Genomic DNA, 22,790 nt, shown 5'->3' on the forward strand with positions numbered 1-22,790 from the left:
TTATTTGTACGATTACGAACGTTGAACGAGCGTGGCATATATTACGCGACTTGATATGTAGCGCTGTTCGCGAAGAAGCGTTTTCGTGAAAATTTTAGAATCGACACAGCCTGCTTTTCTACTCGTGAAAGATTATATTCGCTCCTATTCTCTCCTCTCTACAATAATGACTCTTTCTCCAATCCATCTCTTTCCTTCGTTATTCACGCCTTTAAATCTACCGATTTCGATCTCTGCTCGTCTCGCATAAACCATGTAAATCCAATCGCTATAAGTTTCCTGTGTGAGACGTGCTCTAGTAAGGAGACGAGAATTTCGGAGCAATTGTATCGTTAATAATTCTTATTGCGCTTTCATGTAAATAGCTATCAACACTAACATTATACTTTGTTCCTCTTGGCCCTGTATATGATTTTTGTACGAGAGTTTCCAGACCGGAGTGATAGGCACTGTGTTTTCTTTGTATCTTATTTTCCTTTTTCTCAGTATTATCCAATTCTTCTTTATTTAATCCCTTCCCTTTCTCAGACATCATTCGTCCTTTGCCGAAAACGACGAGCCTTTTGCCCTTGACCGTTTCTCGATTAGAAAAGAAAAAAAAAGTGAAAAAAAAGAAACGACAGCGTTGATTGCGACACGCGTTAATTGGCGCAGTGCGATGGCCGCTCGCCTTCAGTGAGAAAGAAAAAAAAAAAGAAAAAAAAAGAAGATAAACAGAATTTGCGAGCGCGAAAATTCACGTCGAGCAATTCATCTCATCACAATCAGAAACTATTTGCCGTTTTCTTCTCTTTTTCGCAAATTTCAAGGATCGACCGTACTCCGCAAAGATCACACGTCGCGTCAAAATCGCTCGCTCGTCCTTTCGCGCCGATCAAGGAGGCGTTCGCCGAGTCCTTTCCCCTCTTTCGCTCAATCACAAATTGGCGATAGCAACTACGAATAATAATAGTAGTATTAATAATAATAGCATTGATAATAATATGACGATAAAATCGCGTATAATTACAGTAAAAGTAATAATATTAATAATATTAATAATTGTGAACAAAACAATGTTAATATATACGAATAATAATAATATATAATAATAATAATAATAATAATAAAAGCATATAGATGCGCTATATGCTCGGAAACATAGCATGATAAATCTTACAGAAAAATAAAAAAAAAACGGCTGGTAGTGAACTCGCTGGTATCGGTGCGACTATCGCTAATCACCGTTTACGAACAATCGTCGGAAATTAACCGCTACGCGAACGTAAATGTAAAGGAGACTATGAGATCAAATGTTTGATATATCGATAACCGTGCGCTCTCGCGCAACCAAGCGTGGCTCGCTCGATCGCCGCCCGATGCCGTCGCTGGATCTTAACCGCTGGATTCAGCGTCGATCGTGCAAGCGATCGATCGGAGAAACGCTCGCGCGTTATCTTTCATGTACATGTGTATGCGTGTGCGTATGGTGCGTGTACGTGTGTGGTGTGTATGTGCTCGTTCCCGTTCTCGATCGAAGCGATCGCGCTTTCCTCCCTCGGACTTACCTTCGTCGCGAGCACACATTTTCTCTTTTTTTTTTCTTTTTTTTTCCTTTCTCGAATCTCGGGGATGCGCACAGTTGGAGAGGGATACCGAAAAGATAGCGGAACCCGACGAAAGAATAGCCTCGTCGAAAGTATCCCCCGAAAGTATGACGATCCGGAGAAAATATTCTTTGATGTCAGGATATCTCGAGGATACGTCTGCGAATATTTTGAACAAATTCTCAAAGTGTCTCGAGAAATTATTCTGTCAATTCGCACGAGAGTTACGTACGATCGATCGTCACACTAGCCGTATCGTTCTATCTCATTTGCCTGTTCCAAATCGACAAGTTGTTCCTTTCACGAGGGAGCTTTCCGATGATCGCTTTTGCCGATCGCTTCGCCGTTTCTCGCGGGAGGACAAAGCGATTATCGTCGACGTAGCGATATATATATTTATATATCTCGCGAATTATTCACTTTTCAACATCCATATCATTATTTCATATACATATAATATACATATTTTATATATGTACGAAAGTAGCAGTAGCAGCAACGCACGCGTATTATGCCGATCAACATCCTTCCCGCATTCATTCCACTTTGCGTGAAGATACGATTCTACAGGTTCCCGTGGGGTACCCAGAATCATTTATAATAATCAAGTAGAGGTCCTTATTTCCACTCCTAATTTATCATACGGTGTGACGTCGCACTTTGCCTTAATCATTTATCAGGAGACATAAATACAAATAAGAAAAAAAAATAAAATAAATTGAAATTTTTCCGATTTCCATTTCAACATCGTCCCAATTTAATAAAATGCAGAAAAGTGCAGAATATAATAATAAAAGTATAAAGAAGAACAAAAACAAATCAAAATCTCTATCAAAAGCGATGAAAAAATAATTCCGCCATATGTATCCATCTTTGCAGCATCTTAACGTTAATTCTGCCTGATCATCCCATTCTCATCTCTTCTCATCTCAATTTAAATTAATTACTAATTACTTATCTTTATTATATTTAATTTAATCGTAATTTTAACTTAATTCCGCGTCCTTATCATTCTATGCTATAATTTTAGGTGATAATTCTAATGAATTCTTCTCTGAATTTAGAAAGAACGCCGATGTCACGCACAATGCGTGCGCGTTACGCACCATTGCTGGAGAGATTGTGTGTGTTTATACTTATATATCTCCAATATATATTATATTCTACTAAATACACATCCGTAGTATAACTACTAAATACACATTTTCTCGGCATAACTACTAAATACACATTTTCTCGGCATAAAAAGTCAAACAACAAAAAGTGGACAGTTGCGAGTCGCGCAGAGACGAGGAACCGTTTCGTGAAAAATCAAAACTTTGTTTTCCTTCGAATTTCCTTCTCGATCCGTCTTCGATCCGCGCGACCCCAATCGCCCACACCCACGCTTACCGATATCTATCTTCATACAAAAGTATACTACAATACATATACAAAAAAAAAGAAAAACATCTGGCTCTCGAAACCGTCACTCATCGTGGCTATCGTTCGTCTTCTTCTTCTTTTTCTTTTCTTTTTCAACGACCGTTAATGCTGCGAAGATGATTCGCCAGTTCTTTGTTGAAGTAAAAACTTTACCAATCTTGCTGTGCTGATATTCGAAATACGAAAAGAGCCAATGAAAATACAATCGCTTTAAATATCTAAAAATTTAATATTGGCGGACTAGTTCGTAAAAAAAGTTCAGCACTAGTATCAAATCTCAAGTATCAAATCTCTGATGTTCTGCAATCATGACGGCAAACGTCTCTTCCGGCCTGTAGCGAGATAATGGAGAGTCCTAAATATTTTCCATAAATTTCTCCAAGACAAAAAAAACTGTAAAACAAAGCCAAGTCTAACGCCCTTTCTTTTAAATTTATCTTAATAGCTTATGTTAAGGCTAAGGCTACTTCTCATCATGCTATTTCTTCTCATCAGGCTAGCTCTTCTTGCTATTACTTCTCATCCATTCTACGAATATCTCGCTATCCGCAAAGATTGTACGGTTGAAGTTAACTACAACCCAAACGATCGTATCTCTTCCCCTCGAAGAGACATTCCGACTCAATATAATGATTGGTCTCGCGAACACTCGCCTGCATTAAATACAAAAGAGACACGAAAGCCACGACGCGCGTCATTCGAGAAAAAATCGTGGAGGCGTACATTTTCGAGGAGCAATATCTTCTCGAGCGCCAAGTACAAAAGACGAAGACACGCGATGGCAAATGACGATACATTCGACCGTCTTTCGAAAATTGAGAACATGTGATTCGTACGGGAAAAAAGCTCGACGCTAGCAGTCACGATAACGCCTTATCGTCACCAACATCTTTAGCCGAGATCTTCAAATTGATCGGTTCGCGAGATGCTCGCGGGGTATCACGGACACAAACTTCTCTTTCTGTTCACGAAGAAGACTAATCCATCCTGAGAACAGCAACCCGTAATGCGGTTGACAAAGATACTAACGATTCCTCTTCGTGAAAGAAGCGTTGCATATAAACTGAAGCTGAATAAGATGTCCATTGCTTATCTGTTATTCTTAATCATTTTTTTGATTTTTCAAAAGTTTGACGGAGCCCAATCGTTGCTGTGGTTGAGAAGTATAGCCATGATGTCAGTACTGGATGATGTAAAGTCCATGTCCTTTATATCCTCCATTTCTTCTATGGTCGCCAAGTCAGCCAGTTCGGACAGATCGTCGGACAATTCGGCGTTGCTTATCAGTTCCTCGAGTTTAACCGAGCAACCAATGTTACCGAAGGAATCATCGGGGAGCAAAGAGTCATCGGTGAGAAGGACTCCCGTAGTGCCAGTCGTCGTGGTCGTTAGAATAGATGACATGACGGGCGATTGTGACGCGAGTAACGTATTGGATGGAATGACCGCGTCCATCATCAAAGGTTGCGACCACGTCCTGAACGGGCTCGTCTCTCGTTTCATGCCGAAAATCGCCTCCTTCAGCTTCTCCTCCTTATTGTGCAAACTCGTCGTCGATTGCCGAATGCCAGAAGCCGAATTTGCGCGGCAATATCCGCGGTTGTTCGTTCGCATCACTGACGTTATATCGGGCAAGATTACGTTCTTGTTGGCGAAATCATTTGTGTTGTCCAATTCGACCTTCGGTTCCTGCTTGATTTTGCTGACAGGGATGACATTGTAGATTGCGTGGACCGTGGAGGACTCTGAGGAATAATTATCATCGTAGAAAGTAGCGGATTCCGGCGAATCCGGGGTGTCACAGGTCGGGCTGGTGGGCACTTTAGCGGTCACTATGGGCGGCGCCGAAGTGTAATCCACATCAGAGTGCATTGGGTTGTCCAGAGTCTCCAGGGACAGTCGAACTTGCTTGGAGTTCAGCCTAGATACCGGTTTATTGCTCACCAGAGTCTGCAATCTCTTCATCGGTTTCTTCAACGTGTGTTGTTGAGTGTTGTTATTATTGTTATCATTTCTCGTTCTGCTTGCGTGACTAGCGGCGGGTGCCGCCGAGGGCGGCGACATCGGGGAAGCAGCCACGTATGAGGTATGCACCATCGGGCTGTTTGATGGCGTCGACAACGATGACGATGACGACGGTGACGGTGATGGGGACGGCGATGACGATGCCGAAGGCGATGGCGACGACAGGGTCAATGATAATGACGCTGACTTTCGCGGTCTCTTTCTTTCCTTTGTTTTCGAGACTTCCGCGGGTTTCGAGGTCTTCTTCCTAGGTCGATACTTGTAATTTGGATATTGTTTTTGATGCAGTTGCCTCAGTCGCTCGGCCTCATCCCTGAAGGGCTGCCTAGCTTCCTCCGATAACAACTTCCATTTTTTTCCCAATTTCTTACTGATCTCGGCGTTGTGCATGTCCGGCTGTACTTCGCAGATCTTTCTGCGTTCCATCTGCGACCAAACCATGAATGCGTTCATAGGCCTTTTGATTCGGTTCGGATTATTTTTCTTGGTCTGCAACAGATAAACAAGAAAACGGCATTCGTTTATTTTTTTAAATTCGAACACATCGATTATATAATATTTTTAGCCAAGAAATTCTTACATTTAGCATATTTCAAATTACGTCGATAATCAATAATTTAACTAAACGTCAATATCAATAATTTATAACTATACGTCAATATCAATAATTTATAACTATACGTCAATATCTGGTATTATACAGCAATATGCCACAATGTAAAAATACGCGAATTATTTTAAATCAAGACCAGAGGATGGAATTCGAACTATTGCCTTGAAAGAGAAGCCCGGTGATCGATATTCGCCAATATCCATCTATCCATTTAATCCTATATCTAACCACGAGTGATTATCATCCCTCCCATCGGATCGAGTTGACCGCGATCTTTGCATTAGACAAACACCACCCGGAATCAAACAATCACATTCGACGTTAAATATATAGGGATGCGACGAATACAGGTCGGCATTTTTTTTTTAAATTTTTTTGTGGCTGACGCACCAACCACACGAACCGCGATCGATTCGATCGGGAGAGAGCGCTTATGTGTATGAAAAGAAGAAAAAAAAAAGAACGAAGGTAAAACGAATCGAGAGACACGACACCCGTAATAAAGCGAGCGGCTGCTCCCGTTTCGGCAGTAATTTCCGACATTACGCTACAAAGCGGGCGCGACACGGAAAAGGCTCCTTGCCGCCTCGTCACGGAATCGGGGGCCCCGTACGTGCGTGCGTGCGTGCGTGCACATGCACATGCGTGCCTGCGTATCGACACGTTATTCACAATTAGCCCGCAGCTGACGGAAGCGGGTGACCAAGGCCGAGCTCGAGAGACAGACTCCGCATCTCAACTCGCTATACGATGGTGGCCTTCGCGAACTTGAGCGATCGCGTGCGTGTATGGTGCGTGTACGCGCACCGCTCCGGGCTATATGCGCGTCTCTTTTCGCCATGAATACGTATGCGAGCGCACATGTAGAAAAACACACACATACACACGAGTTGTGTGGCTATGTATGACAAACGGCGTAAAGACCGTATCGAGCTAATCGTACCGAGGACTATCCGGATCGCGATTGCGTTGCGCACGCAGATTGGGAGAACGGATCGATCGAGCTCCAAATCTCTCGATTCGCCGGAATTCTGACCTCGATTTTTGCTCGATCTTCTCCCGCTTCTGATTAACATTGACGCACAATCATATTCCTTCTGCAATACGTATAATTTTGAACTCCCTCGTACAATATTACGCGATCTTAAAAAGAACGCAGCGAAGAGATTCTTTCGTCCGTCGAAACAGCGTACTGTGAAAAGCATGGAACCAATATAATTTTAATCTCGACACCGATGTCCATTAAAATACGAAGAGTGTATTTTTTAGGATAGCTAATTTAAATATTTGAAACGGAAAAAAAATATTATCTCGAATATAATTCCCTGGAATTAGAAGGGAAAAGCAAAGAGTAGAAACATTTGTCTTTCAATCATTTTAAATCTCGCTCTTAAATATTGAATGAATAATTTCACATCTTTCCCCATCAAATTATCAAAGCTAATAATTGAAATAAGAGAGAGAAATGTCTACTTTTTGATCCGACATTTTTTACAGAGCAGTAACGAGATTTATTCGCACAACTACATCTACGTTCCTCGAAACGTTGATTGAAAAACACTGATAGCTGACCGCGCGATCAACATACACGGAATGACAATCGCGTCCCTCGGTGGATTCGTCGATATACGGCGATCCTCTTCCGCGATCGTGATCACCGAGGAAGAGGGGAAGGAGGAGGTGGACGATAGGAGAGCCATAGATCAAACGCGATTCGCCGGCGCGCGTCTCGCGTTATCGCTGAGAAAGGAAGAGGAAGAGGAAAAGCCGCGCGTATTGTCCTTTTTGGTCGCACGCGACGCCGTAAAGTCGCGAATCGCCGCGAGAAAAGAAGAGAAAGAGAGAGAGAGCAGTCACAGGGAGTGCACGTGTATAACAGCACACACGCATATACACGCATTTACGTGCACGGTCGAGCCGGTAACGGGAGGCGAGGAGGAGGAGGGAGGGGGGCGCGACTCAAGGATCGTTCGTCGGTGACGCACAAACGACGAGTCGCTCTTGTAAATCACCTCTCGCCGCTTCCTAGTCGCGCGGCCGTGAAACACGGAATTGTCATTTGTGCCGCGAAACGTGAGAAAGTTTCAAATGGTTCGGGGCCGCGAGCGCTCTCCTTCGTCGTCGGTTTCACAGCCGATTCAGACACTTCCCTGTTCAGTAATAGGCGCATTCGGCGCGCACAATATTTCTCTTTCTTTCTCTCTCTCTCTCTCTCTCTCTCGCGAGACTGAGATAAGAATAAGGTGGACTCTGAGGTGTAACTTTGAAAAAAATGTGTCGACACGCGAATATAATTTCTGAATTATGATTCAAGGAAAAAAAGATTGGGGAGACGTTTAAATCTTGCGATATAAAAGTTATGATTTTTTCAATTTGAAACTTTTCACGAAAATAAAAATCTATAATAAAATTTAATATTTAATATATAATAAAATGTAATACGGTTATATTTCAAATATTTATTTTTTATGACGTTATTTTTTATTTTCGATGTTTTGTTATCGGTTTTATAATGATATCTTTTACCATGATATATATGATAATATAAATAATCATCAATCTTTATTGAGTTTACGATAAGTGTAGACATATACATTGCCATCGAAAAATATCGCGATCTTTGTTCACCTCATTCTGTTATAATTACTTTAATTGACGGTATAAATATCTAGATGATAATCTCTAATTGGTTAATGACCGATAACTATACGGCTGAACGATCGACTGTGCGATCATCCAAGATGATTATTTCGACCAAACATATTACGCCGTCGTTCGCCGAAACTCAGCCGCGGCGTTCGCGATTCGATTTATGTAACACCCGATAGAGAAGGATGAACCTACGGTCTTGCGTCTCGCGCAATATCTGGCGCAACACATCGTGTGTATATCGAGGCGGCCCAATCGTTTTTGACGAGCTACAAGCCGCAAAAATGAGAGATATCGTCGACCAGGCGGCCCGCGATCGATCTAATGGATTCTCTCTCCTCTCGAGAGGCCGCAACGACGCCGGTCCGGGAATCTGAGGGCCTTAAAAAAAAAGCCTGAGCCGCCAAGGTAGAGGCGAAGTCGTTGTGAAGGCCCCCCCGGGGTCTTCCGCCACCGCTGCCGGGGCCCCGATAAATCATTATCTTTGCCGACCGGCTTTTACCTGCGACCCGTGAAAATCGTACGGACACGAAACCGCTAAATCGAGCGTGACTGTTGCTCGCGAGAGGATTGTGTCGAAAGTATGGTTTCCAAGGGATCCGACGAGGTGGGTGGGGCCCCCGTGTATATTTGGTTGTAGCTTACGTAGCTTCGCCATATGTTTCGCTCGCATTATAAAAGTGGTGCCGTTAAAGCGGATATCTCTGGTCGCTGCGCGCGTATCTCGATAGATCCGAGAAAATGGTTTATGGACGGTTTTTTATAAGAGCCCAAGCCCATTGCCTGCATTATATTGCCCGGTCTTTGAGTCTTTAAGGGCCTGCCAGGGTTCTATCTATAGAACCCTCACGAACACGTAAGCTCGTTTATAGTATCGGAAAAAAAGTTTCCAGAGATTGTAGACATTTTTTTAAAAATGTGCGCGAAATACGATTACGTTCTCCCTCGAGCAAAGACCGAGCAAGAGTCACGTATAATTCCTGGCGAAAAAATTCGTACGCAAAACCGATGCAACGATATCATAACGATATCGAGGATAAAGATATACCGGTTCTTGCGAAAGAGAGAGGCCTCGCCCCCCCTCCCCCCTCCCCCTCCAAACCGACTAATTTCCCAGGCCGTCTCGCTCCGCGGACTTTCCACGAAAGAGCGGACCTTGGAAGAGCGTCGTTGATGCGCGCAGACGGGCCGCAGTGCGTGTTACGCAACGCGTAATTATCGAGAAACGCAAAAACGAGCTCCCCCTCGTCGGCGAGGCAGAAGAAGAGATCGCGCGCGAACGCAAGGGCATCGCATTCTGATCTGCTCGCGATTTGCGTTGCTTATTAGACAGCGGTGTATGTTAATGCGGCTAACGCCGTGTATGCGCGGCGTGTATTATACTTTCAGATGTCGGACGGTCGACGTACCGCGGGAGTGCGGCGGAGATCGCGAGGACTGAATGTAGGTTACGAAAAGGAGAGCCATCACCTCTCCTCTCTGATTCGCATCCCGCGTTTATTCAGCGCGATCTCCCGTTAGACGCAATTCAAATTGAGATAATCGTCGGATCTCTCGCTCTGTTGTGTTGGCGTTTGTTAGTGTACGTAACGTACGAGTGGAGGGTTCCAACTTGACAACTTGATTTACAAGTGCTAATAAGATTAATCTGGTACTATTGTGTTAAAATAATGCTTTTTATGCCTAGTGAAAAGTATATCGTAGGCGTCCAACATCGTTAGACGAATGAATACTATTATACATATAAAGATCTTGAATAGCGTGAATGATAAAGGTAGCAAACAACAGACAAAAGCGGAAAGTCTCAAGTTCGATTTTTGTGCAATTTCTAAAATCGTAAAAACAATACATACAAGGATGAAAAATACAAGAGAAGGAGAAAGAGAGAGAGAGAGAAATATTAATATAATTTTTAAATGAAAATATAGCGCTCCTTTTCATATATTTTCCGCTAATTATTTCATAATTTCCAACAGTTCTCGCAATTTTCTTTTAATACTTGATTTACATGTGCCAATAAGATTAATCTGATACTATTGTGTTAAAATAATGCTTTTTATGCCTAGTAAAAAGTATATTGTAGGCGTTCAGCATCATTAGACGGATGAATACTATTATACGTATAAAGAGCTTGAATAGCTTGAATGATAAAGGTAGCAAACAACAGGCAAGAGCGGAAAGTTTCAAGTTCAATTTTTGTGCAAATTTATAAAATCGTAAAAACGACACATACGAGGACGAAAAATACAAGAGGGAGAAATATTAATATAATTTCTTGTAATGAAAATGTAACGCTCCCTTTCATATACCGCTAATCATTTCATAATTTCAAGTTCTCGCAACTTCTTTTAATACTTGATTTACAAGTGCTAATAAGATTAGTCTGATACTATTGTGTTACAATAATACTTTTTAGGTCTAGTAAAAAATATATTGTAGGCGTCCATGCATCGTTAAACGAATGGATTCTATTATACGTAAAGATCTGGAATAGCTTGAATGATAAAGGTAACAAGCAAGCAAATAACAAGCAAGAGTGGAAAGTCCGAAATTCGATTTTTGTGTAAATTTCTAAAATCGTAAAAACGTTACGTACGAAGACGAAAAGTACAAGAGAAGGAGAAAGAGAAAGAGAGAGAGAAATATTAATATAATTTTTTAATGAAAATATAGCGCTCCCTTTCATATATCGCTAATTATTTCATAATTTCAAACAGTTCTCGCAACTTTCTTTTAATACTTGATTTACAAGTGCCAATAAGATTAATCTGATACTATTGTGTTAAAATAATGCTTTTTATGCCTAGTAAAAAGTATATTGTAGGCGTTCAGCATCATTAGACGGATGAATGCTATTATACGTATAAAGATCTTGAAAAGAGCTTGAAAGAGTTTGAATGATAAAGATAGCAAACACAGGCAAGAGCGGAAAGTCTCAAGTTCAATTTTTGTGCAAATTTATAAAATCGTAAAAACGACACATACGAGGACGAAAAATACAAGAGGGAGAAATATTAATATAATTTTTTTTAATGAAAATGTAACGCTCTCTTTCATATACCGCTAATTATTTCATCATTTTAAACAGTTCTCGCAACTTTCTTTTAATACTTGATTTACAAGTGCCAATATAAGATAAATCTAGTACTATTGTGTTAAAATAATACTTTTTAGGTCTAGTGAAAAATATATTGTAGGCGTCCATGCATTGTTAGACAAATGGATTCTATTATACGTATAAAGATTTTGAATAGCTTGAATGATAAAGGAAACAAGCAAGCAGACAACAAGTAAGAGTGGAAAGTGAAATTCGATTTTTGTGTAAATTTCTAAAATCGTAAAAACGTTACGTACGAGGACGAAAAATACAAGAGAAGGAGAAAGAGAGAGAGAGAGAGAGAAATATAATTTTTTAATATAATTTTTTAATGAAAATATAGCGCTCCCTTTCATATACCGCTAATTATTTCAATAATTTCAAACAGTTCTCGCAACTTTCTTTTAATAACACAGACTTTCCACGTAGATTTTTATAATTGCATATGAAAATTTAAAAACGCATGTAATAATTAAATACGCCGTGACATTTTTATTTGACGAGGAGAAATTAAATTATCCAATGATGTCCCCGCAACCGCTATGTATTTACATAACATTTTAAATTAACGTACGGAACAGCCAATTAACGAAAATCGAGGATATACGCGGGGAGTTCCCGACGACATAAGATTTCAGCAGCGAGGAAGCTTCGTCGATTGCCCGGGTACACGAAACCGGTACGTACGTACGAGGATCAAGAATCGTACACGGTAGTACGGGAGAAAAAGAAGAAGAAGAGGCGACGGCGTGTGCCCCAAAAGTAATTTCGTGACGCCCGGTCGTTATTTACGAGCGCCTCTCTTTCTCTCTCTCTCTCTTTCTCTCTCGCCTTCTCGCGTTGCTGCTTGCTGCCGCTGTTGCTGCCTGCCTCCACCATTCGATCGACGCTCGATGCGCGATGGCCGCGTTTTCTCGACGCAGCTGTCCTTGGCCAACCCCGCGCCCTACTCGCTACCGATCGCACCTCTATCGTTATCCTCCTGGCATATCGATTCTCTGCCTGCCGCCTGTATTTAGAGCTTGGAAAAATCGTCATCCACCCTCTGTCCCCCCCCCCTCCCTTCTCTGCGTTTGCCAAGTATCTCCGCACCTGCGATAGTTTCATAGTTCGAAACTATCGTTGCGCGAATAGCGTTCTCGCAAATCACGCCCGGTTCGCTCGGGAACGATGCCGGCTATTAATGTATTTCACGCCGAAACCGAATTCAGATTACTTTTTAATTATTTGGCATGTTTTTGACATTCGACTCATTGAATGTTTTCAGCTGTAATCACTTTCCTATACGCGAATATATATATTTAATATAGTTTCCTTTTTTTTGGTAAAACAAATCCCCCCGAGAAAAAAAATAAAGAAATGATATTCTCCTGAAAAATATTTTCAATAATAATATTAATTATTTTACTGTAATTATATTTTTAAAATTAAAAACAAAGATATATTTTATTTAATATATTATTAAAATAAAATATATTTATATAATATTTTTTATTAATGCCTTATTTTAAAAATTAATTTGTAAAAAAATAAGCCTTAAGTGAGACAAAAAATGTGTAAAACCTCATAAAAATTTATAATTCTCTGAATAGCGGAATTCATTTCAGGACTTCTTCGTTAAAGCCGCTCGTAACAGTCCATCGACCTGATGTTCCATCCGAGATGCGTCACATCCGTGTCGTCGTTTACGAAACATCGGATGTTACCACCTGGTAACACTGCGAAACGACAGCGACAGACGATTTAGCATCGCCTGATAACGGAGCCTTCGAGCCTCCTTCCGTTATCTGCCTCTCCTCTCTTTCTCTCTTTATCTATCGTCGCGTCGTGTCGAATGCCCGTCATAGTGATTCATCCAGCTCGCGCGAATGCGATCATGGCACTTATAAAATACACAACGATATATCTGTGCCTGGCAGGCCTAAGTGTTTTTTAAGACACACATCGAACCTCGAACATGGTGCTGTATTTTGCCTTAAAATCTTCCGTAAATCATCCTTTTCAAGTCCTCATTCGAGTGAAACTATCAAACTAATTTTTACATTAATTTTTATGCTAATTTCAACGATAAATAGTACAATTTGATTAAACAACGTTAGTTGACTTTGAAATTGCGAAACGAAAAACAACACTAATCCATTAGACTATCGACGTAGCAGCTTCTTCTGCATAAATTTGCTTTTATTAATATGGTATTAAGATAATATTTTTATACACATATAAATGACAATATTTTCATAGGTGCGAGAATCCGGTCTCTCATTCTTTTTACTATAATATTACTTCGAGCTCGTCAATGCAAAACTCGATAGCGGTTTCGCCTCACCCAAAAGGAGATACGGTTTCGATGTAAGGAAAAAAAAAGATTATTCGCCTCCAACAAAGAGTTAAAATCAATTCTTTGCAAACAGCACCGTACATTTGATCCAGCGACCGTTCGTCTCGACGAACGTATTTTCGTTTGACCTTCGCCGGCACAATTTACCGCTATGAATCTGTCAACGCGACCTTGCAATAGACATTAATCTCGCTCGATCGACCGTAGAGAGGCCCGGAGAACGCTAAAAGCATTTTTTTATCATCTCTCTCTCTCTCTCTCTCTCTCTCTCTATCTCGGCGACACATGAATCGTTTTTTTCGCACCATAGAATCTCTCGTAATGTCGCTTAAGGAACTCGCGAACGTTATTTCCGGGTCGGGAATCAATCGCACCGTTGTTTTGCCTCGTTGCTTTTTACGAGATATCTAGATAGAGACGACATTGTGCACCCGATACGGCAATGTCATTGAGATTAGATCGATAGATAATGAGTAGGACGATAGGCAAATAACCGATAACGTCAAAGACCTCATTTTATCACGCGTTTGCAGACTCGTACGCCACTGTTATTATTATCGTGCGAATTTTGTAAACACAAATATATTACGGGAAAAAAAATATTAAAACAAACACTTATCTTATCTTGCAAAATATGTCATCTCTCGCGACGATGTAACGATTATTAAAAATAAATTTAGACGCATGACGAAAAATGTGCGCAAGGTGTAATAGATCCGCTCGCATTTAAGGTGACGAGATGTCATACTTAAAGGTATACGGATTTTAATATAATGTATAACGTGCCGTCCACGTTTGCGATATTTACAGTTGGTCTTTTAAGCGCGCGCGCGATCGTCGCGAGATAATCCCGCTTTATATTCACATAACCGTAACAATAACTCGCACCACCCAAGTAGAAATCCCAGCTCTTATCGGGATCTTCCTACAGCGCCACCGTAACTCCAATCTTTACGGCCGATTTTATGCATACTCGACAAAAGACGTAACTGTTCCTCGTTCGCCGACGCGCGACTTCTTTTCCGCTTTCTTCTATTCGCCCTACCATATATATAAAATAATATATACATGGTAGGTATACTGTCAGGAATCTGAGCGAACTCGCGCTTAACGCTATCGCCGTGCTTATCGCGTTCTATCGCTCGCTTAAGTAAAACACAAAGTAATTACAACGTGACGTGACTCGCGCGGACTCGCACGCGTAACTTTCGAGGAGCGAAACCGGCGGCGGAGCCTCTCATCCCGCCATTTCACTGTCGCTTTTGTAATACCGTTACACCGGTTAGCACGATGTTACGGCATCGCCGATGGTTTCACCGTCGCGGTTAATAATTCGCCCGCTAGATAATCTAACGATCAGCGATTAAAACCTAGTATGCGTGATCATTTTTTTCTCTTCCACTATTTACATGCGCTTGCGAGTCTAATCAGGTAACGTAATAAACATTGATGGAGAGAAATTTTATGGAACAATTTTCATTCCAATTTTGTTTTCGTCCCGAAAGATGTAAATTTATCTTGATTCGTATCTCAAGAAAATATGTTTAAAATATTCGTCTTTGAATTGCAGTCTTTATATTTTTTTCATCACGATATTTAAATTGTCAAGCACGATATATTTAAATATTTTTAGCATCAATGTTATAAGATGAGGTGTTTAATTTTTTCAATCGCACTTGTAGCGAGATCGCGTTGAACGAGAATTGAAAAACGTGACACGAGGACGCGCGTACACAGAAAAAAAATAAAATAAATGTCAAATCAAAATTTATATAGTTAAACTAACGCGTTCATTGTTTCGAATATACGCAACAATTTATAATTTTCTTAGAAGAATTTAATAGTTCTAAATTTCAACAATATTATAGTCTTATTTTAATATTATAATTATCACCTCAAGAATATATAATGATTTAATTCTACTTTAAGAAAATTATAATCTTTAATTTAAAAATGTTATTTTCTATCCAACATTGTTTCTTTTCCATTCAAGAAAATTAAATCCTAAATCATAAGAATATATTTTTCTTGATTGAACTATATAAATGGCTTCATTCAAGTAAGCAATTATTCAAGCAATTATATTTTTCTTTAATTAACACATAATCTCATTTCAAAATTTCCATGGTAAAACTAAATATATTTTCAAAACAAGAATGTCCTTTTTTTCTGTGTAACTCGCACACGGATGTCAATAATCATTTTCGTAAATAGAATAATCGTGCGAGTGCGAAATGTCACGTTCACGCGTACGATCATCTGTATTCTTGGCGATCGACCGCGGCTCTGACAGATGATAGCCGGCACAGCCAGCTGACTACGGGATATTGGTAATTGCCCGACGATAATTGTCGACGATAAAACGCGGATCTTTCTTTCAGCCGCCGCACCGGATGCGCTTCCCAGAACATCGTGCGACTTACCCCGCTCCGCGTCGCGTTATCACGCGAGCTTTCTATGAAAGCGAGCCGGGACCGCATATCCGCTCCAAGGTTTTTACTCTCGATAGCACGAAGGCGACGCGCATCGAGGGAGCCCGTCTCTCTCGATTAAAATTACGCTACGCTTGTTTACGTAATTGCAGCCAAGTGCATTAAGAGACGTTATCTGCCGTGTGTTTGCCAAGATTACTTAATCGCTTACCGAGTTGCGATGTCTTTTTAAACGTGCGAGTAGATATAGAGATATGGCGACAATAATGCACGTAAGCATCGTGGTTTGTTAACGTAACTCGCGTAATGCGAAAGAACGAGGAGATACAAATAGATTTTTCTCTCGAGACGAATGGAAGATTCGAGTTGTCTAGCGTAAGAATTAGCGCTCAATGTCAACGCAAGACGAGAAGCAGACGGACTGTGTTTAGCGGTTTAGCGCGGCGAGATTCTAACGAAACTCACGTCATGCGAATGTTGGCGGCACGTGTTCGACTTCGAAATCGTTGTTAACGTTGATGCACGCTTGTCTCTAGTAGAAAGGCTTGCGCATACCGCCAAGGCTACAGGTAATCGGGATAATTTGATGGGATTGTACCTATCAAAGGAGGAGGAGAGAGACGAAGGAGGCCAGAAAGGCCGAGAGCAGTCAAAGAGAAGTTCAGAGGGCCAATTTACCGGACGAGATTAAGCCCGCGAGAAAAAGAAATTGGAATCGAGACGAAAATTACGGATCTCACGTTCCCCGTCTCGAGTCCTTTTTTCGTCCTTTCCGCGCCGCGCCCTAATACACACATTTATACGCACACGAATAGTTTATTTCCGAAGCGACGTAAATCAAAAATCGAAAAATATATTCCACGTCAGATGAATAAAACTCTACGTATAATTGTATCCTTGGATAAAAATCCAAGTGTTGTGAAATATTCCTCCTAGTTTCATGCAGAAACGTGTGAACAAAAATTAGTATTTAGCAAATATAGCACGCATGCGAAAATATCAAGCGTTTCAAAAACTTTGACTTTTATTTTAGTGAATTTGATATCAAGTATACGAAATTTTATATTGTCTCTCCTGCTCCCTCTTACGCCTTTCAATCGCGCATTCCGGACGAGTATTCATGACTCACATGTTGCGGTTTCTCGAGACGGATGCAGCAGAGATTTGATAACACGTAATGCGAAGTTATGGAATATGGAAAGAAATTAAAATAGCTAGCGTAATTCTGACAATCAAATCGAAATAATCTCCGAATTAAATAAAAAAAACAGATATGTAAAAAGTATCTTCTCTTTGAAAAATTGTATTTTAAATGTAATTTTTTACATTACGTAAACATAAAATTATTTAATGAAAATCACCTCTTTTAAATCACTTTTATTTTTATTTTTCTTATATTAAATTATTTAATAATTATTTACCTGTGTTGAGAGAGAGAACAATAAATATTAAAATGTAGATACCAGATTAATTTCCATTTTACGAAATGTATCGTAATAAATTTTAAAATGTATATCATGCGGAAATGAGGTATGATTTGAACGCGCATATCTTAATATTCAGGAATTTATTTAAACGAATCTTCAAAGATCCTAAGCTGGATAGCGTCCATGTTCCTAATTCGATGTCGATCTAAATAAACGACCGTGTTGCACCATCGAATTACAGCCTCTGCAACGATTCCAACGCGGCGGCAAGAGTCGTGCGTGCGAAATCAAAAATCACGACGATGACGCGATCGATCGATTATTCCGCGCCGCGAACCGATACTCGGGAACCGGGTATCGGGGAATGTTATTTCCCCGGAGCGATACAAAATACACAACCGTGCGTAGGACTACCTGGACGGACCGAGCTCTAGAATTAGAGGCCCCCGGAGTCATTAAAGTCCCGAAGGATAACTGACCGGTCGAAGGATTTCGAGGCCACGGCTTAGAAAAATGCTGGCTAGATCTGTGTGTGCCACCAAGCAATTATGTACGGGGGAGGAATATCCGGTTCGTAGGAATATCGGTCTCTCGATGCGAGGAGCCGAGGTCTGGAAATACCTACGAATTTTCACGCGAGCCATATGGCATCCCCGTTTCGTCGCAACGAAACACACACACGCACACGTACCTACGCACACATGCGTACTACGCATCACGCTCATCGAATGCACAGGTCTAAAGTAGGGATGTAACACTACGTGGGTCTGAAGAGCAGAAGGCACACTCAAATTGTATTCGACGACCCTTTTCTTTGATGTTTTCAAAGCTGTCCTTTCTCTCTTCCGACTTTCCCAGAAAAATTCTCTACGAAGGATTACCTTAAATCCGAATAATACGTTTCTAGTGTAGAAAGATTGAAAAGATGAAGAGAACATACTTTCCGATTTCATACATCAATTTCTTTGCTGTTTATATTTTTACTGCTTACCGATATATATATATGATTTATGTAATGGCTCTGAGAATTCTCGGAATATTGTAATGAATTGTATTAAATAAATGTACGTGTCGAATCTTTCGTTCAGCAGGAGGATAAATACACTCCTATATTTGGAACGACTCATTTTTTTCGGTCAAAGACGTTGCCGCGAACTTCGTCGGTCGATATATAAGCATGAAAAAAAAAAAACATTGTTTATGACGTCGAAGAGACGAGTCCCGCAAACAAACAACGCGTCGGCGATATTTTGCGTTTCGTCCAACGATTTATTATCTCAATATACTATCATATTCCTCATCAAAGTATAGAAATCTTTTCGACAAGGCCAATAATGCACTGAATCATTCTCGGATCGAACCGATGACCGGAACTTTCATCCTTACAGTTGTTCCGCTTTAAGATTACATTTACGTCAATATTTCTCGACGTATCCAAATATTTCTTTAATTTTTTCAAGATGGATTGTAGAAAAAAAAATGTCGTAATCAGATATAAAAATAAAATACAATTTCTCTAATTGCTTTATATAAGTAGTAATGATCATTGCATAAAAAATTGATAGTGAGCCTTCGTACTGAGAATGACTTAATGCACAATCTAATAGAAACCACGAAGGATGTTCCGATTATCGCGAAAAAAGGACGCGAATTGCGCGGTGAATAAACGTACGTATGATGTTTCGAGAAATCGCGCCTGTCATTTCCAGCTGTGTAACCAACGCGATCGTCCGTCATAAATTCATAAAAGTCGCATCGATGAATACGAAAGAGAATCCGCCGTGAAGCAATAAATTTCGTTAACACTCGAGATTTATATGCTTCGTGCCACGCGCGTAGATAAGAATATAGTTTCGATTCATTTTTAATTATATATTTTTCCATATTGTTAACAGCATCATTAATGCCATCTTTGCGCTATGATACTTTCGCTATGGAAAAAAAACCGTATTTCTCATTTATCGAAACCGAGGAAAGCGCTCTTTCAGAGTGTTAATCCGACTCGAGGAAGACTGTCAAAGTATTCACGAGGTAGCAACAAACTTCTGATGTGGAAGTCCTTCCACATCAGAAGTTTCGAAATTTTTACCTGCGTCGCTTTCAAAGTAAACAGCTAACCCTCGTCATGCGAATACCGATGCCATTCAAACTCGTAGGACCATATAGTATATACTTTTTTTTCTTAATTTGCACTGAAAATTTTCTTTAGAAAAAACGGAGAGAAATCGATATAACGGGGATTTGCAGGATCGGACATTTCAACCGAAAAAATTATTTCGCAAAATGAAACTTTATAATATGGATCCGTTATCGCTGGTCGGCTGTCAGGCGATCCCCCGTCTGAGGATTAATTTAATAGCCGACTCGAACAGGCCGTATCGTGTATCGACGCAATTTCTGTCTAATGCGAAGTGATTTTTATCTCGACTCCTATAATCGTACTTCTCCTTCAAATGGCTACCTTAACACATCCGCGGATAATGAGGGATGTAACTATCGCAATGTTAATTTTACGGTGTATAACTACGTAAAATATATTTTTCATAAATTTTTAGCCTTATCCCGACAACATGGTCGTTGGAAAATATTTAAAAATATCTTAAGACCGAAATCTGTTTGCTTTTTCAATTTAAGATTTATGGCTAGTGTCTGTTTAAAAGAAAATATTGTCGAAGAACTTTCAAATGCTATACAAAAATAATAGTCATAAAAATAAAACAGAGACGAAAAAAATGTGTCTATATATTTTCTCTCACAAATGAATACTAGCCATGAATGCAGAATACTTATTCCAAATTTTCGAAAAAATCTCGAGAGTTTTCTTTGATTTTTCAAACATTTCTATTTTAAATTTTTAGATAGAAAATTATAGTTTTCGATAATAAAAAAAATGTAATATAATTTATTTACTAATAAATTTAATATAAATTTATTCACTTTATGGATTTCTTAATTTTTTTCTCATACAATCATAGAGAAAAATTTATGATCAAAACTAAATCGTTCATTAGAAATTTAAATAAAAGCAAAATTTTTAAAAAGATAAAATTCTTAGAAAAATTCAAAAAATTCTCTCTGATTTTTTCAAATACACATATAATAAAATTCTAATTACCTGAGTCGCATCTGAGTAAGGCGTCGGTGAATTTTGGTCAACCAGTAAAGATCCAAATACGATGGGTATCCCCGAGTTCGAGGGACTATCCTGTTGTGTTGGCACCATTTTCGGGCCGCTTCGAAAAAACTGCACGTGCACTTCACTTCAATTAAATTAGAAATTTAATGAAATCAACGGCTTGCATCACAATCCGCGCGATTCGCCGGCGAACGTGAAGATTACTCTCCTCGATCGCTATCGATCCACCGTCGCAGACGCTTCTCTCACCGATCGACGTATCTTCGTCGGAATAAATCCGATATCTCGCTGCAGCGAGATATCTCAACACGACCCGCAAAGACGAGTCCGAACAAAACTTAGATCCGTGTCTAAATGGCGATTTTTCTTGCGTTATATTGACTATCGGGCGAAAATTTACGGAAGGCCGTTATACGACGGTCTTCTCGTGAACGCGACTCGACTGTGGATGAACAGGGCGCGATCCAATGTGTCGCTTATTCCTCCGATCACTGCGTAGGACGTCTCTTCGCTCGCGACGAAAACTTGTCCGAAAACGGGAGAGACGACACGTATTCCGCATCCACGTGGCTCGCAGAGCAGCGATGCAATTATGATACGCGTCGATCGTATTCCCCTATCGCTCACGTCGAGCGTACAACTCTTAATTTTACCCTCGGCTCGTTCTCGATACCGGATATCGATGACGTGCACGCGCGGTTAGACTTAGACGTTAGACGATCCTCTCACAGTCGCTCGTCGATCACGAATTGACATCCTCGCCCGTTTGGAAACGAGACTACCTCGATACTCACTCCACGAACGCTCATGTGCTACTGACTGAAACGTGCGACTCTCCGACTCTATACAGCGCTCAGCTGTAGTATCCCCACTCCTACTGCGAGCGCAACGCGCAGCCAATCTGCGTCTGCCTGGCCTCCCTACCTACTGCACTTCATCTGCCACGGCTCGCTCGTCGCTCACGCTCACTCTGCGGCGGTACTCCGCGCCGTACGGATGTACTTATGGGAGCTGTTCGTCTGTGCTTATTCTTAAACTCGATTGTCAGTGTCAAACCATCGCTTCCCATCTTTTCACATTTTTGTTATTTTTTTCTCCTTTTTCTCGGTGAATTCTACTTTTATGGCGAGACTTAATAAGAGGAAAAGAAACGTAATCATCATTACAACATTTAAATGTAACTATAAATATATATAAAATTATATAATCGTATGTTAAGTATAAATACAAATTGTGTTATTTGTGTTACTTTTAAATTACGTTCATTACAATAAATATCAAACGCCGGAATAAAATGTTGATTTAATTTAAAATTCAAACCGGATAAGAGATACAAAAACTTTTCTTAAAGAAAAAAAAACAGCACGCAGGGTTACTGTGCCTGATGTCCTTGTATCTTCCCGCGATTAGTTTAATCCTGTGCAACTTGGTGCGACCGCGAAGTCGCGTTATACCGGTTTGGGTACTTGAATGCCATGCCTGCGGGGGCGTAAAAACATGCGAAATTAAGAGATTACGATCAGCGTGGCGTACAGTTTCTCATATGACGGGCTTTTGAATGCGTCCTTACGCGCGCGTATGCCAGATAATATATCTTGAGAAGGCGTGTGTTGCAGAGAAGAAATTTGAATCATAAACCGTTAATTTAATCCCAGTACAGCTTAAAATGACTTCCAAATAACATAGTAAATAACACACATCTCTTTAAATCATTTTTTCGCTTATTTCTGTATCCTCGTCAACTTGAGAATCAAAAGTATGAATAAATATATTAGACATAAAAACTTCAAGTAAAACCTTGCAAAGTCGAGTTTTATCGTTTTATTTTAATTCTCAAGATCACTGATAAAGCGCCACAAACACTGCGGATTGCGTGATAAAATGTAAACTAAGTAATAATTTAATTTCAACGAAAAAAATTTCAAACATTCTCTTCCCGAAACAGAATGATATGCGTCGAAATATTTATTGAATAAATAAATCTATATGTCGGTCGTTGGCATAGTGATATTTTATCGTTGTTTACATACATTGTTATTTACGAAGTGCGCATTTCGTACTT

The 22,790-nt window shown here is 40.2% G+C and overlaps 1 protein-coding gene across 1 annotated transcript; it reads right to left on the bottom strand.

Moving 5' to 3' along the window:
• Nucleotides 1–1,127: 1,127 nt before the first annotated feature.
• Nucleotides 1,128–21,531, bottom strand: LOC105257659 (transcription factor Sox-11-A). The gene is made up of 2 exons (XM_011268440.3): nt 20,708–21,531; nt 1,128–5,525 (listed from the first exon to the last, which is right to left on the bottom strand). Exons 1-2 carry the CDS (start codon nt 20,813–20,815, stop codon nt 4,134–4,136), a joined length of 1,500 nt encoding a protein of 499 aa, XP_011266742.1. The 5' UTR covers nt 20,816–21,531; the 3' UTR covers nt 1,128–4,133.
• Between the last annotated feature and the right edge of the window lie 1,259 nt (nt 21,532–22,790).

This window comes from Camponotus floridanus, unplaced genomic scaffold (genome assembly GCF_003227725.1).
Source record: "Camponotus floridanus strain SB8 unplaced genomic scaffold, Cflo_v7.5 scaffold3, whole genome shotgun sequence".
Lineage (NCBI taxonomy): Eukaryota > Metazoa > Arthropoda > Insecta > Hymenoptera > Formicidae > Camponotus > Camponotus floridanus.